Genomic DNA, 13,449 nt, shown 5'->3' with positions numbered 1-13,449 from the left:
AAAAAAAAAAAAGTGAATTCAATCCTCAAATGAAACTGCTGTATTCTATTTCCACGACATAACCCGAATCTTCCCATCTTCACCACCGTTCCCCCAATGCAAACTAACCTCATTCTTTTTTTTTGTTTTTCTTTGAGATGGAGTCTCGCTCTGTCCCCCAGGCTGGAGTGCAGTGGTGAGGGATCTTGGCTCACTGCAAGCTCTGCCTCCCGGGTTCACGGCATTCTCCTGCCTCAGCCTTCTGAGTAGCTGGGACTACAGGCACACACCATCACGCCTGGCCAGGTTGGTCTTGAACTCCTGACCTCAGGTGATCTTCCCGCCTGGGCCTCCCAAAGTGCTGGGATTACAGGCATGAGCCACCACGCCTGGCCCAAACCACCCTGATTCTTGATTGTGTGGACTGTTCAGCACCAAAGAGATCTTTCTAAAAAACCAGGCCGGGTGCAGTGGCTCATGCCTGTAATCCCAACACTTTGGGAGGCCTGAGGGTCAGGAGTTCAAGACCAGCCTCCTGGCCAACATGGTGAAACCCTGTCTCTATTAAAAATATACAAATTAGCTGGGCGTGGTGGCACGTGCCTGTAATCCCAGATACTCAGGAGGCTGAGGCAGGAGAATCGCTTGAGCCCAGGAGGCGGGGGTTGCAGTGAGCCGAGATTGTGCCACTGCACTCCAGCCTGGGCAATAGAGCGAGACTCCGTCTCAACAAATAACTAAATTAATTAAATAAATAAAATAAACTGATCTGGTTGGGCGCAGTGGCTCACGCCTGTAATCCCAGCACTTTGGTAGGCCGAGGCGGGTGGATCACCTGAGGTCAGGAGTTCAAGACTATCTGGGCCAACATGGTGAAACCCCGTCTCTACTAAAAATACAAAATTCTGCTGGATGTGGTGGCGCGTGCCTGTAGTCCCAGCTACTCGGGAAGCTGAGGCAGGAGAATTGCTTAAACCCAGAAGGCAGAGGTTGCAGTGAGCCGAGATCACACCACTGACTGCACTCCAGCCTGGGCGACAGAGCGATACTTTGTCTCAAAAACAACAACAACAACAACAAAAACTGATCAAGTTACCTTCTTGCTTTATGCCCTCCAGTGCCTCTTTAGTGCTCCCACATAAAATATGAACTCCTTGCCTTTGCCTGAAAGGTTTCAAGTAATCTGGCCCCTGTCTGCCTCTCTGTCCTCATTTCCTCAGTTGAAGACTGATCTCATTCCATTCCAGCCATATCCTGCCCTTCCTTCCTCCCTCCCTCCCTCTCTCCCTTTTATTTATTTATTTTTTTGAGGCGGAGTCTCGCTCTGTCACCCAGGCTGGAGTGCAGTGGTGTGATCTCAGCTCACTTCAAGTTCCGCCTGGGTTCACGCCATTCTCCTGCCTCAGCTTCCTGAGTAGCTGGGACTACAGGCGCCCGCCACCTCACCTGGCTAATTTTTTTTTTTTTTTTTTTGTATTTTTAGTAGAGACGGATTTTCACCATGTTGGCCAGGATGGTCTCCATCTCCTGACCTCATGATCCGCCCGCCTTGGCCTCCCAAAGTGCTGGGATTACAGGCGTGAGCCACCGCGCCCAGACCCTCCCTTCCTTTTTTTGAAACAGAGTCTACTTTGTCACCCAGGTTGGAGTACAGTGGTGCGATCACGGCTTACTGCAACCTCTGCCTCCCAGGTTCAAGTGATTCTTCTACCTCAGCCCCCCAAGTAGCTGGGACTACAGGCATGTGCCACCACGCCCGGCTGATTTTTGCATTTTTTTGTAGAAACAGGGTTTCACCATGTTGCCCAGGCTGGTCTTGAACTCCTGAGCTCAAGCAATCCACCCACCTCAACCTCCCAAAATGCTGGGATTACAGGCATGAGCCAATGTGCCCAGTCAGCCACAGCCTTATCTTTTTCTTTCTTCCTTTTTTTTTCTGAGATGGATTCTGTCAGCCAAATCAGAGTGCAGTGGCGCAATCTTGGCTCACTGCAAGCTCCGCCTCCCGGGTTCAGGCCATTCTCCTGCCTCAGCCTCCAGAGTAGCTGGGACTACAGGTGCCCGGCACCACGCCCGGTTAATTTTTGTATTTTTAGTAGAGACGAGGTTTCACCTTGTTAACCAGGATGGTCTCGATCTCCTCACCTCATGATCCACCCACCTTGGCCTCCCAAAGTGCTGGGATTACAGGCCTGAGCCACCGCGCCCGGCCACCACCTTGGGACCTTTGCACCTGCTGCTCCCTCTGTCTGGGAAGCTCTTCCCTCAAACTTTTGCCCAGCTGCTTCATCTGTTGAGGTTTTAGCCCAAATGTCTCCTCCTCAAAAAGTGCCCTCCCTGACCTTTGCTAAAGTTGCCCCTCCATGCTCCAGGAACTATTTTATTTTCTGAAGAGCTCTTATTTTCCTTATCTAATCACTTTCTTCCTTCATGCTTATTTCCTCCACTAAAGTGTAAAGTCCCCAGAGGGCAGGGGCCATTTGTGTCTAACACCCTGCCGCATTGCATCCCTATTGTATAGAACCTAGGCACCTCATAATAACAGGTGTTCAAGGGGGGTGTCAATTTAATAAAGATTTATTTTATCCTTATGAGTGAGAAAAACATAGCCCAGAGAGGTTGTTTCATTATCCCAAGATCACACAGTCAGGAAGCAGCCTAGCAGAGATTTGAAGCCAGGCTTGTCTGGTTCTGAAGCACAGAATCTTTTTGTAAGGATTGTTGCCCAGGATATTAAGGGATCTGCAGTCAATCCTGACTCCATCCCAGATTCATTAGCTGTGTGACCCTCAGCAAATCCCTTTGCTTTTGGCCTCAGTTGCATTGCTAAAAAAAAATGAAGAAACTGACCCTGCCATCCTGAGGGTTGGGGATGGCAGGCAGGGAGCCTTGTGTGACTGAGTTCATTCCCCAGATGCTGTCTGGCTCAGGGGCGGGCAAGCATCGTGGGTGAGGGGATTGGGTGAGGGGTCCTTTGGTTGGCCTGACCAACTTTGGTTGATAGGTCCTGTTTCTTGAATGCCCACAGATGAGAAAGCTGAGGCTCAGAGAGGTAAAGTAACTTGGCCAAGGCTACACAGCAGAAGAGGCAGAACTGGGATTCGAACCTGAGACTCTCTGATATCATGTCCATGCCGCAAGACAGAGCTGGCACTTAGGGGAATAACAACGAGGTGGTGGCCCGGTAGTGAGCTCCCCGTCTCTGGGGGTGTGCAAGCCGGCGCTGCACTGTTAGCTGGGCAGGGGCTGGGGCTGGGGCCAAGACCACCGAGTCAGGCCCAGGCCCGCCCGCCTCCCGCAGCCGCCATGGCCAAGGCGTGAGCACGGGGCGGGGCGGGAGCTGCTATTTCTGTCTAGTGAGCGCAGCCCGCGCAGCTGGCGAGGGAGGGGGCGCCCGCGCCGCCATATTCCCTCCCGCCGGCCAGCCCCGCGGCGCGCAGCCACCATGAGCACCGCCGCCTTCCACATCTCCAGCCTCCTGGAGAAGATGACGTCCAGCGACAAGGACTTCAGGTGCACCCCGCCTCCGGCCCCTGGCCTCTCCTTCCCGCTGTAAAGCCGGGGGCCTTCTTCCCCTCCCGAAGTGCCAGCCCATCCCCCATGACCATGCAGCCCCCTGCCTCTTCTCTCTTCTCCCTGCGTTAAGCTGCGCCCCCTCCCCACAGACCCACTCCTGCCTCGTGGTCCCCACTGAAGCTCCGGCCGTTCTCCCCTAGTGGCGGTCCTGCCCCTCCGCGACTCCAGTCCCTGCTTCGTCTCCCACCGTGCAGGCTTCAGCCCGGCCTCTCATCCCCCATCAGATCCCCAACTCCGCCCCTCTGCACCCTGCCTCGGCCTCTCCTCCCTCTGTATGTCCGGCCCCTTTCTTCCCCCGCAACTGATGCCCCAGCACCCCCATCCCCCACCACCTTCAGCAAGTCCACGGTGAAGCCCTCCGCCTCTCCCTGGGGACCCCAGCACCTCCCTCTCCTCCGCACTGAAACCGGACCCTTCCCGGGACCGGGACCGCTATCCCCTGCTGACTTTCTCACTGGCACCCTCAGTGATGTCCGCTTCTCAACATCACCCGGACCCCTCCCTCCCACTCTCCCTCCCCTCCTGGGGATTGTTCAGACCCAGCCTAAAGGAGGGGGCTGGGCTGAGTCTGGCTTTCCAGTCACAGGTAGGTGATGGTTGGGGTGGGACCTTCTAGGTTTTGTGTGCCACTCCGCTTCCCCACTCCCTTTTTCCTTTTTTCCCCCTCTCACAGCATCACAGAACCACAGGAATAGAGCTGAAAAGAACGGTGGAAACATCTGGTCCAATGAGTTTCCACCTGCATTCTCCGGGGAAACAGGCCCAGGGAGGAAAAGGGATTGGCCCGTGGTCTCATGGCCAGTTCTGGCCCCTCCAGCTGAAAGAAGACCTTGGAGACTCAGTGAACACTTTTTCACTTTGTCCCCATTTTACAGATAGGGAAACTGAGTCTCAGGCATGAAGGGTGTAGGTTCAGTCACAAAGCCAGGAAGTGGGAGACTTAGTCCAAATCTAGGCCAGTCTAATACAGAGGCCAAGATCTTAGTGAGCCCCTCTGATTCCAGCCCCCTGACAGGTTAGGAGACTGAGACCTGCTCTGGTAGTCTGACTCCTACTCTTCTCCTGCAGCCCATTCCTCAGTATCCCTCAAGAGTCCCCCACATTAATAGAGCCTGGGATCCAAGGTCTTGGCTTCAGATCCCAGCTGCCATCACTCACTGGCTGTGTGACCAAGGACAAGTAACTTAACCCCCATGAGTTTTCTGTGCTTCTGTTTCTATAAAACGGGGGTAACAGAACTCATCTCTGAGGATTGGGGTAACGATGAAAAAGTACTGAGTCGGTGCCTAATAAATGGACACTGCTATGATTCTGTGCACATTCAAAATCTGCCATGCCCTGTCCCCTCTCTGAACCTTCACTAGGGGGATTCTTTGCTCTCCCTTGACCTCCTCCCTTCATCTGACAGCTCCTATAATTCTTTGGGATGCCTCTTGACCCCAGCAGGATTAGGCACCTCTCCTTAGCTCCCATCATGCCTCCTCTCATGTTTCTGCTAGATCACTTCAGCCCTGGGAGACCCTGAGCTCCTGGGCCACCGGGACTATGCACTTTCTCTTAGTGCCCCAGCACCTGTGCTGGGTACACAGTAGGTGCTTAGTGAATGTTCGCTGGGTCCCAGGCTCCCTACTGTGCACTCCACATGTAATCTCAGTCCACCCATGGGTGGTAGTGATTGATCTTCCTGTTTTCCGGAGGCTTGGAGGAGTGCAGTGACTTGCCCAAGGTCACATAGCTGGCTAGTGGCCTAGGGGATTTGTGCTACTATCTCTCAGGCCTCAGGTCCAGTCTCTGGGAGAGGGAGTTGGCCCTGCCAGCTAGAGCCCGAGAAGTCCTTTCAGCCTGTCTCTGCCAGTGGCCTGGAGAACACTTAAAACCACCCCAAGCATGTGAGAATGGTGTCTATTTTTAAAGTCCGAATACCAGGGTGCTGGGTCCTGCAGACCAGCTGTCCAGGCGCCCGTGTGGCCAAGGGTTTCAGCTGAGTTGCCTCTAGGGTTTCTCTGTAATGAAACTGAGACTATGTCCTCTGGTTCCTGGAGGGGGGCAGTGACTGCAAATGAGGGTCCCAGGTTGGGTGGAGGAGACCTTTGATTCCTGTTCTTCCTGGGCCCTGGCTTTATGGGCAGGAGGTGCCCCTTTACCACAGAGGCTCCAACAGTCAAAACGAGTACCCTTGCGGGTCTTGTTCTTGAAAACACAGTAGTAGTGATTGAGAAGCCAGGAGACGTGTGTGGTGGGCTGGTTTTCCGCCCAGTTTGCTGTTACCTCAGGCAGTTTGTGCAGCCTCCCTGAGCCTAGTTTTCTTACTACCTCATGCTAAGAGCTGGTTGTCCTATTGAAACCTCCCAAGGATACTATGAGGTAGGGCAAAGAAAAGTTCCCATTTTATATATGGAAAATATGAGGCCCAGAGAAAAGGAGGTAGTTGCCCAATGTCACCTAGTTGATAAATGGCAAGACCAGTATACTCACTTAAAGCCAAACTTTGGTGCTCAAGCTCTTATCCACCAAATTATATACTTTTCCTTCCCTCTCCCATCCCTGCACACATAACACGTGTAAAATATGGCTTGCTTTCTCTGAGAGCCAGTGTCTGCAGGAACCAGGGGTGTCTGAAATGCTGAGGCATACTTCAGAAGAGTTGGTTTCTGAGTTCGGGCTATTTGGCTGTAAATTCTGTTAAGGGCTAGCTCTCTCACTACCTCTCCTCCTGCCCTCACCCTCCCCGACAAAGCCCCCTGCAGACCTGTTCTTTGTTGAGCCTGGAGTCCCAGAGATAAACCTGATGGTCCTCTGCCCTCAGTGAGTGTACAGTCCAATGGAGAAGATGCTCTGGTGGCCAGACTTGTATTGCAGTGTGAGAAGTGCTATAAAGGAGGGGTGCAGAGTGCTCTGAAAGGATCCTGTCAGAACATCGTGTTTAGGGGCTGTGAATGCAGGGGTAGGGCAGGGTGGTCAGTCATCCCTGAGCTGGGACATTTGAGCTGGGCTCTTGATGGGTGAATAGGAGCTCAACAGGTGGAGAAGAGGAGCAGGGGCAGGAGGCCTATCTTGGGCAAAGAGGCACATCACCTGGGTTGCCAGGCTGAGCTGGGCCCCCATGGACTGCAGCAGAAACATAACTTGGAGACCCTGCATGCTATCTCAGAGTGTCCCCTTAGCTGAGCAGACGTAGATGTGCATGTGCCCACCTCAGGCCTTGGCCTGGCTGAAATCCAAACCTCCTCCTTCACTTTACCTTTGCCCAGAGGTGGGCACAGTCAGTCCTACCATCCTGCCCGTGCTGCCAGCCCAGCCTCCTCCTCTCTCCTAGCAACTGGTGGCTAATGTACCTGTTAAAAATAAATAGGACATCGACCAGTCCACCCCTGGTAACAGGGCACTGTGGGCTGCGGTGACATCCAGGAGCAGGTCTGAGTCTGCACAGATGAGAGCCAGAATCCCAGCTGTGATAGTTTTTGCCACAGGAGGCTGGGGTCAGGGCTCTTGGTTGATTTGCTCAACCATGCTGGAAAGCAGGGCCAGTGTGGGGCAGCAGAGTGGCCCAGCAGGGCCAGCAAAAGCTGGAGGCTCTCTCCGAGGCAGCCTCGTGGTATCTCCTCGCTGCTCTGTCCTGTTTTCTTCTGAGACTCTGCTCACGTGCCTGCAGGAGCCAGTCAGTGGGTGAAGTGGGCCTAGTGGGGACCAGGTAAACTGGGGAGAGGGCAACCACAACCTGACTCTAGTCAGGTATTGTCACCAGGGATTGTAGGCCCCGTTTTACAGAAATACTGTGTTTTCAAGATAATCTGGAAGTCAGGTGTTTTTGTTTTTTTTTTTAAATCTCACTCTATCACCCAGGCTGGAGTGCTATGGCACGATCTTGGCTCACTGCAATCTCTGCCTCCCAGGTTTGAGTGATTCTCCTGCCTCAGCCTCCCAAGTAGCTGGGACTACAGGCGTGCACCACCACACCTGGCTAATTTTCGTATTTTTAGTAGAGATGGGGTTTCCCCATGTTGGCCAGGCTGGTCTCAAATTCCTGACCTTGAGTGATCTGCTGACCTTGGCCTCCCAAAGTGCTGGGATTACAGGCATGAGCTGCTGCACCTAGCCTGGAAGTCAGTATTTTATTTTATTTTATTTTATTTTATTTTATTATTTTATTATTTTATTTTTTTATTTTATTTTATTTTTATATTTTTTTATATTTTTTATTTTATTTTATTTTATTTTATTTTATATTTTATTTTATTTTATTTTATTTTGAGACAGAGTCTCACACTGTCACCCAGGCTGGAGTGCAGTGGTGCGATCTCAGCTCACTGCAACCTTCGCCTCCCAGGTTCAAGTGATTCACCTGCCTCAGCCTTCCCAGTAGCTAGGATTACAGGTGCTCACCGCCGTGCTCAGCTAATTTTTGTATTTTTAATAGAGACAGGGTTTCACGATATTGGCCAGGCTGGTCTAGAACTTTTGACCTCAGGTGATCCACCCGCCTCAGCCTCCTAAAGTGGTGAGCCACTATGCCAGGCGTGAGCCACTGTGCCAGGCCAAAGTCAGTATTTTTATGTCAACTCTCCCAATGTTCAAATGTTGACAAGTAATTTAAATTTTTGAAAACACATTTGCAAGCTGGACATAGCTGAGGGCTACTAGTTTTAGACCTCTGCTCCTACCCTCTTAATTTTGGCAGGAATGGTGCCTAATAATGGCCCCAGCCTCAACTTTCCAAGGCTTCCAGCTTAGACTCCCACTGCAGTTTCAAATGCCTGGGACGGCATCAGGATTTGTGGGGCCTGACACCAAAAGCCTGATTTTTCTGGGTGGGTAGCCCTTGCCTCTGATGCCCACCCTAGGTCAGTGAGCCAGTCAGCTATTGGTGCTGGTCTCCAAAATATGCCCATGCCCATCAGCATGGTATAGGGCAGTGGTTTTCAAAAGGTGGTCCCTGACCCTCAGCATCATCCAAGAATTTGTTAGAAATGCGGATTCCTGGGCCCCAACTCAGACCTGCTGATTCAGAAACTCTGGGAATGGGGCCTAGTATTGTTTAACAAGCCCTGCTGGTGATTCTGATGCTGGCTATAGCTGGAGATCCACTGCTCTAAGGGAAGGGACCGAGCCAGTTCTCTGAGATGGGAGTGGACAGGGCTCGCCTTCCTCCATCTGTTTGGTAGGCCTCTAGCTCTGACTTGGACACAAGGTGTCTGTTCAACCTTCTAGCATCCCTTGGCTGGGCACAGTGGCTCACGCCTGTAATCGCAGCACTTTGGGAGGCCAAGGCAGGTGGATCACGATGTCAGGAGATCAAGAGCATCCTGGCTAACACGGTGAAACCCCATCTCTACTAAAAATACAAAAAATTAGCCGGGTGTGGTGGCGGGTACCAGTAGTCCCAGCTACTCAGGAGGCTGAGGCAGGAGAATGGCGTAAACCCGGGAGGCGGAGCTTGCAGTGAGCTGAGATTGCGCCACTGCACTCTAGCCAGGGCGACAGAGCAAGACTCCATCTCAAAAAACAAAACAAAACAACCTTCTGGCATCCCTTTGTCAGCTGTTGTGGGATGTGGATGATGTCGTTATAATAATGGCAGTGCCATTTACTGAGCACTCACCATGTGCACTTAAAACCCCATGAGGCAGATACTAGTCTCATCCCCGTTTTCAGACAGGTAAGCTAAGGCTTGGAGAGGTGAAATGACTTGCCCAAGTTCACACTGCATAAATGGTCGGGAGCCACCACCCTGAAGCATTATGCATTTAGCCAGCATGCTGGGCCATTCCTAGTCTGCCACCATGTGGCAGTTGGTGTCACACATGTGGGTCTCCTTGTAGCCCAACCATACCCACTGCCCAAATAATTCACTGTCATGTGGCACTTAACGACAGGGAGACATTCTGAGAAGTGCATCATTAGGCAATTTTGTCCTTGTGTGAACCTCATAGAGTGTGCTTACACAGCCTAGATGGTAGCGCCTACTACAGCCCCAGGCTATATGGTGCGGCCTGTTGCTCCCAGGCTACGCACCTGTATTGAGTACTGTAGGCAGCTGTAACAGAGTGGTATCTGTGTGTCTAAACATAGAAAAGGTACAGTAAAAATAAGGTAGAAAAGATGAAAATGGCATGCCTATATAGGGCAGCCTCACTATAATCTTACAGGACAACCATCGTATATGTTGCCTCTCATTTACCAAAACATCATCATGTGACACAGGAGTGCATTTGACCTCGAATCTTTGTATTAAGGTCTACTTCTAGGGGAACCCTGAGGTACTGCCCAAATCCACCAGGGCCCAGGAGCTGCTCAGCAATCCTCGTCTGCCCTCCCTGCACAGGTTCATGGCCACCAGCGACCTGATGTCGGAGTTGCAGAAGGACTCCATTCAGCTGGACGAGGACAGCGAACGCAAGGTGGTGAAGATGCTGCTCCGGCTCCTGGAGGACAAGAACGGTGAGGTGCAGAACCTGGCTGTTAAGTGGTGAGTGTCAGCCTTGGTGGAGCAGGAGAAGGGGCCCTACCTGGTATGGGAGCATTCTGGGGACCCCTGTCCCTTTGGGGTACAACCTTGCAGAGGGGACCTGCTGAGCAGCTCTTGTTGAATGGTACCTTAGTCTTGAGTTTCCCCAGAAGATGATGCTGAGACAAGGATTCAAATCTAAGTTTATTTGGGAGGTGATCCCAGGAAACATGGTGGAGGAGTAGGGAAGTGAGGCAGGAGAGGGAAGAGGACCAATCAAGGGTACGGTACAAAGCAAGTGACCACAGTGGGCCCGATGAGCTTAACCCCATGGGGACCTCTGGGACACAGTATAGGACATGCCTCTTGGACTTTTCCCACTTAAAGGATGAGGGAGCAGGGGTATTAGTCCACCAGCTCCCTGGTAGTCATTGGTTAAGGGCTGCTTCTGGGGTAGGACAGAGGGTTGTCCACTTTCTGTCACCTCCAGCCAGAGAAAGCCCTCAGACAGATGTAAATGCTGGGAAGGTCAAGCTGATACACATCAAGGTGGTAAAGGCTTAAAGGCTGGGCACGGTGGCTCATGCCTGTAATCCCAGCACTTTGAGAAGCGAAGGTGGGTGGATCACCTGAGGTCAGGAGTTCGAGACCAGCCTGACCAACCTGGTGAAACCCTGTCTCTACTAAATAATAATTTTTAAAAAAATTTGCTGGGCATGGTGGCGCTTGCCTGTAATCCCAGCTACTTGGAAGGCTGAGTAAGGAGAATCGCTTGAACTCAGGAGGCAGAGATTGCAGTGAGCCGAGATTGTGTCATTGCACTCCAGCCTGGGCAGCAAGAGCAAAAACTGCATCTCAAAAATAAAAAAACAAAAAAGGCTTAGGGCACATGGGATTGGGAGAGGTCCTAAAAGCCCCAGCCTTAGATCACTGTGAGGCTGTGATCCTGAGACGTTGGCAAGTTATCTCCAGAGTAGAAAAAAACAAGACAAGGGTATGTGCAGAGCACGTGGGGATGCTTGGGTGGTAGAGTCATTCTCACACCCACACCTGAGAACCACTCGTGTAGGGCAGAGGTTGTCAACCTTGACTGCAGGTTAGCATCACCTGAGTAATTTTAAATAGAATGCCAGGGATCAAGGATCAACAGGGTGAGAGAATTGGGCACTGTCTTTCAAACCACTGTCTGTGAGCTGGGTCCAGGCATTCTTCCGGGGCATGTTAAAGAATTGCCCTGGTGGAGCAGGAGCAGGGGCCCTACCTGGTGTGGGAGCATTCTGGGGACCCCTGTCCCTTTGGGGTACAGCCTCGCAGAGGGGACCTGCTGAGCAGCTCTTGTTGAATGGTACCTTAGTCTTGAGTTTCCCCAGAAGAAGATGTTAAAGAATTGCAACATGATCCCAAGAGCAGAGGGAATTCAGTAAAGGGTTTTCTGTAGGAAGGTGACATGGACAAGTTTATGAGTTGGGAGTGTCTTTCTGGTCATGGAGTAGACTTAGGATGGAGTGTGGTTTCCCACCAGCAGAACCAATACCTTTTTATAACAAATCGTTTGTAATACTGTTTTCCTATTAGGAAATGAAATTCGTACATTATAAAACCTACGTCTACACATAATGCCCTAACCTTAACCATAAAGGCAAACTAGAAGGAATCTAGCTTATAGTAAAGTAGTGTGTGTTTCCGTGTATGCGTGCTGGGGCACTGTGATGGTAGAAGTGATGAAGTCATGAGAAGCCTGTACCTGCATGTAAACTCATCATGAGTACTCATCATGAGTACAGATACCAGATATAGACAGGGGGTGTTGGGACTCAGGTTTCAGAATTGGAGGCATTGCTCTTAGTGGCAAGATTTCCTTTTTTCTTTTTTTTTTTTTTTTTGAGACAGAGTTGCACTTTGTCACTCAGGCTGGAGTACAGTGGTGCAATCTCAGCTCACTGTGACCTTCTCCTCCCAGGTTCAAGCAATTCCCATGTCTCAGCCTCCTGAGTAGCTGGCATTACAGGCACACACTACCACGCCTGGCTAATTTTTGTATTTTTAGTAGATGTGGGGTTTCGCCATGTTGGCTAGACTGGTCTTGAACTCCTGACCTCAAGTGATCTGCCTGCCTTGGCCTCCCAAAGTGCTGGGATTACAGGCGTGAGCCACCACGCCCAGCCAGGATTTTCTAAAGTGAGTGACCATCTCCCTATAAAGTTTCCCAGAAAACAAAGTACACTTTTCCTTCTATTTACCTGAAAATTGCATTCTTGGAAAATCTAGAATGCGGTATATTAAAACAATGTAAAAATATTTTGTGTCTCTGTATAAACTGAAATGTTAGACTCAGATAATTACAGAAAGGCCTTTTGCCTATACAAATGCCCATTGGGATGTTAGAATTTCTTGCGGGGCATGGACAATGCTTTGTTTTGCATTGTTGTCTTTCTGCAGTTCCTGCTCCCCACCCGCTTAAAGGCCAGAAGTACTAACTCTATAGTTATGATGACCAAGGACACCCATAAATTGCCAAGGCGGTATTACTCCTAGTGGGAACCAGTGCTATAGGAGGTAGGATGGAGGATTTCATCATTATGTGGATAGAGGAGCTGTGGAGAAGGAAGCTGAGAGAGCCAAGGTTTGAAAACCATGGTGCGCATGCCTGTAGTCCCAGCTATTCTGGAGGCTGAGGCAAGAGGATCACTTGAGGCCAGCAGTTCAAGACCAGCCTGGGCAACATAGCAAGACACTAAAAAAAGAAATTAGCCAAGCGTGGTGGCTTGAATATGTAATCTCATCTATGTAGGAGGATTGCTTGAGCCCAGGAGTTCGAGGCTGCCATGGGCTATGATCATGCCACTGTATTCCACCCCGGGCAATAGAGCAAGACCTCATCTCAAAAAAAAAAAATCAAGAAAAAAGAAAACCATTGTGCACTGCAGTCACCTGAAGCCCTTGTTGAAACTCTATATTCCCTGCCCAGGGATTCTGAATCCCTGCCAGGGATTCATATTCAGGGGATGGAGCAGGGAGGGAGCTGGGGCAGAGGATGAGACCATAGCACCCTGGAATCTGCATTCTGATGCAACCAATGTCTGAGAACTACTCAGGTAGGGCAGAGGTTGTCAGCCTCGACTGCATGTTAGAATCACCTGGGGAATTTTAAAAGCCCTCCCTCCTCCAGGTCACACGTGAAACCAATTAACTCAGACTCTCTGAGGGCAGTGCCCAGGTAGGCATTTTTCAGAGGCCCAGGTGATGGCAACTAAGGCTGAGAACCCAGGCGTCTAGTGCAGCTGTTTTTACACTTTCCTGTGCATTAGAATCACCTGGGGACCTTGTGGCGCTACGGATCCTGGCTCAGTAGATCTAGGGTAGGGTAGGGCCTGAGATTCCACATCCTGAACAAGCTTCCGAGTGGTGTTGCCGATGCTAACCCACCACCAAACTTTGAGAAGCAAGCC

At 51.0% G+C, this 13,449-nt stretch overlaps 1 protein-coding gene across 1 annotated transcript in view; it reads left to right on the top strand.

Moving 5' to 3' along the window:
- The first annotated feature begins 3,349 nt into the window (after positions 1-3,349).
- CAND2 (cullin associated and neddylation dissociated 2 (putative)) overlaps positions 3,350-13,449 on the top strand; it is a 38,159-nt gene continuing 28,059 nt past the window's right edge. The window contains exons 1-2 of the mRNA XM_007985277.3: positions 3,350-3,492; positions 9,878-10,021. Coding sequence (XP_007983468.3) covers positions 3,425-3,492; positions 9,878-10,021 — 212 coding nt within the window. The 5' untranslated portion in view covers positions 3,350-3,424. The remainder of the gene's footprint in view (positions 3,493-9,877; positions 10,022-13,449) is intronic.

This window comes from Chlorocebus sabaeus, chromosome 22 (genome assembly GCF_047675955.1).
Source record: "Chlorocebus sabaeus isolate Y175 chromosome 22, mChlSab1.0.hap1, whole genome shotgun sequence".
Lineage (NCBI taxonomy): Eukaryota > Metazoa > Chordata > Mammalia > Primates > Cercopithecidae > Chlorocebus > Chlorocebus sabaeus.
Note: the sequence above shows the minus strand (reverse complement) of the source record. Positions and strands in the feature narration are given on the sequence as shown.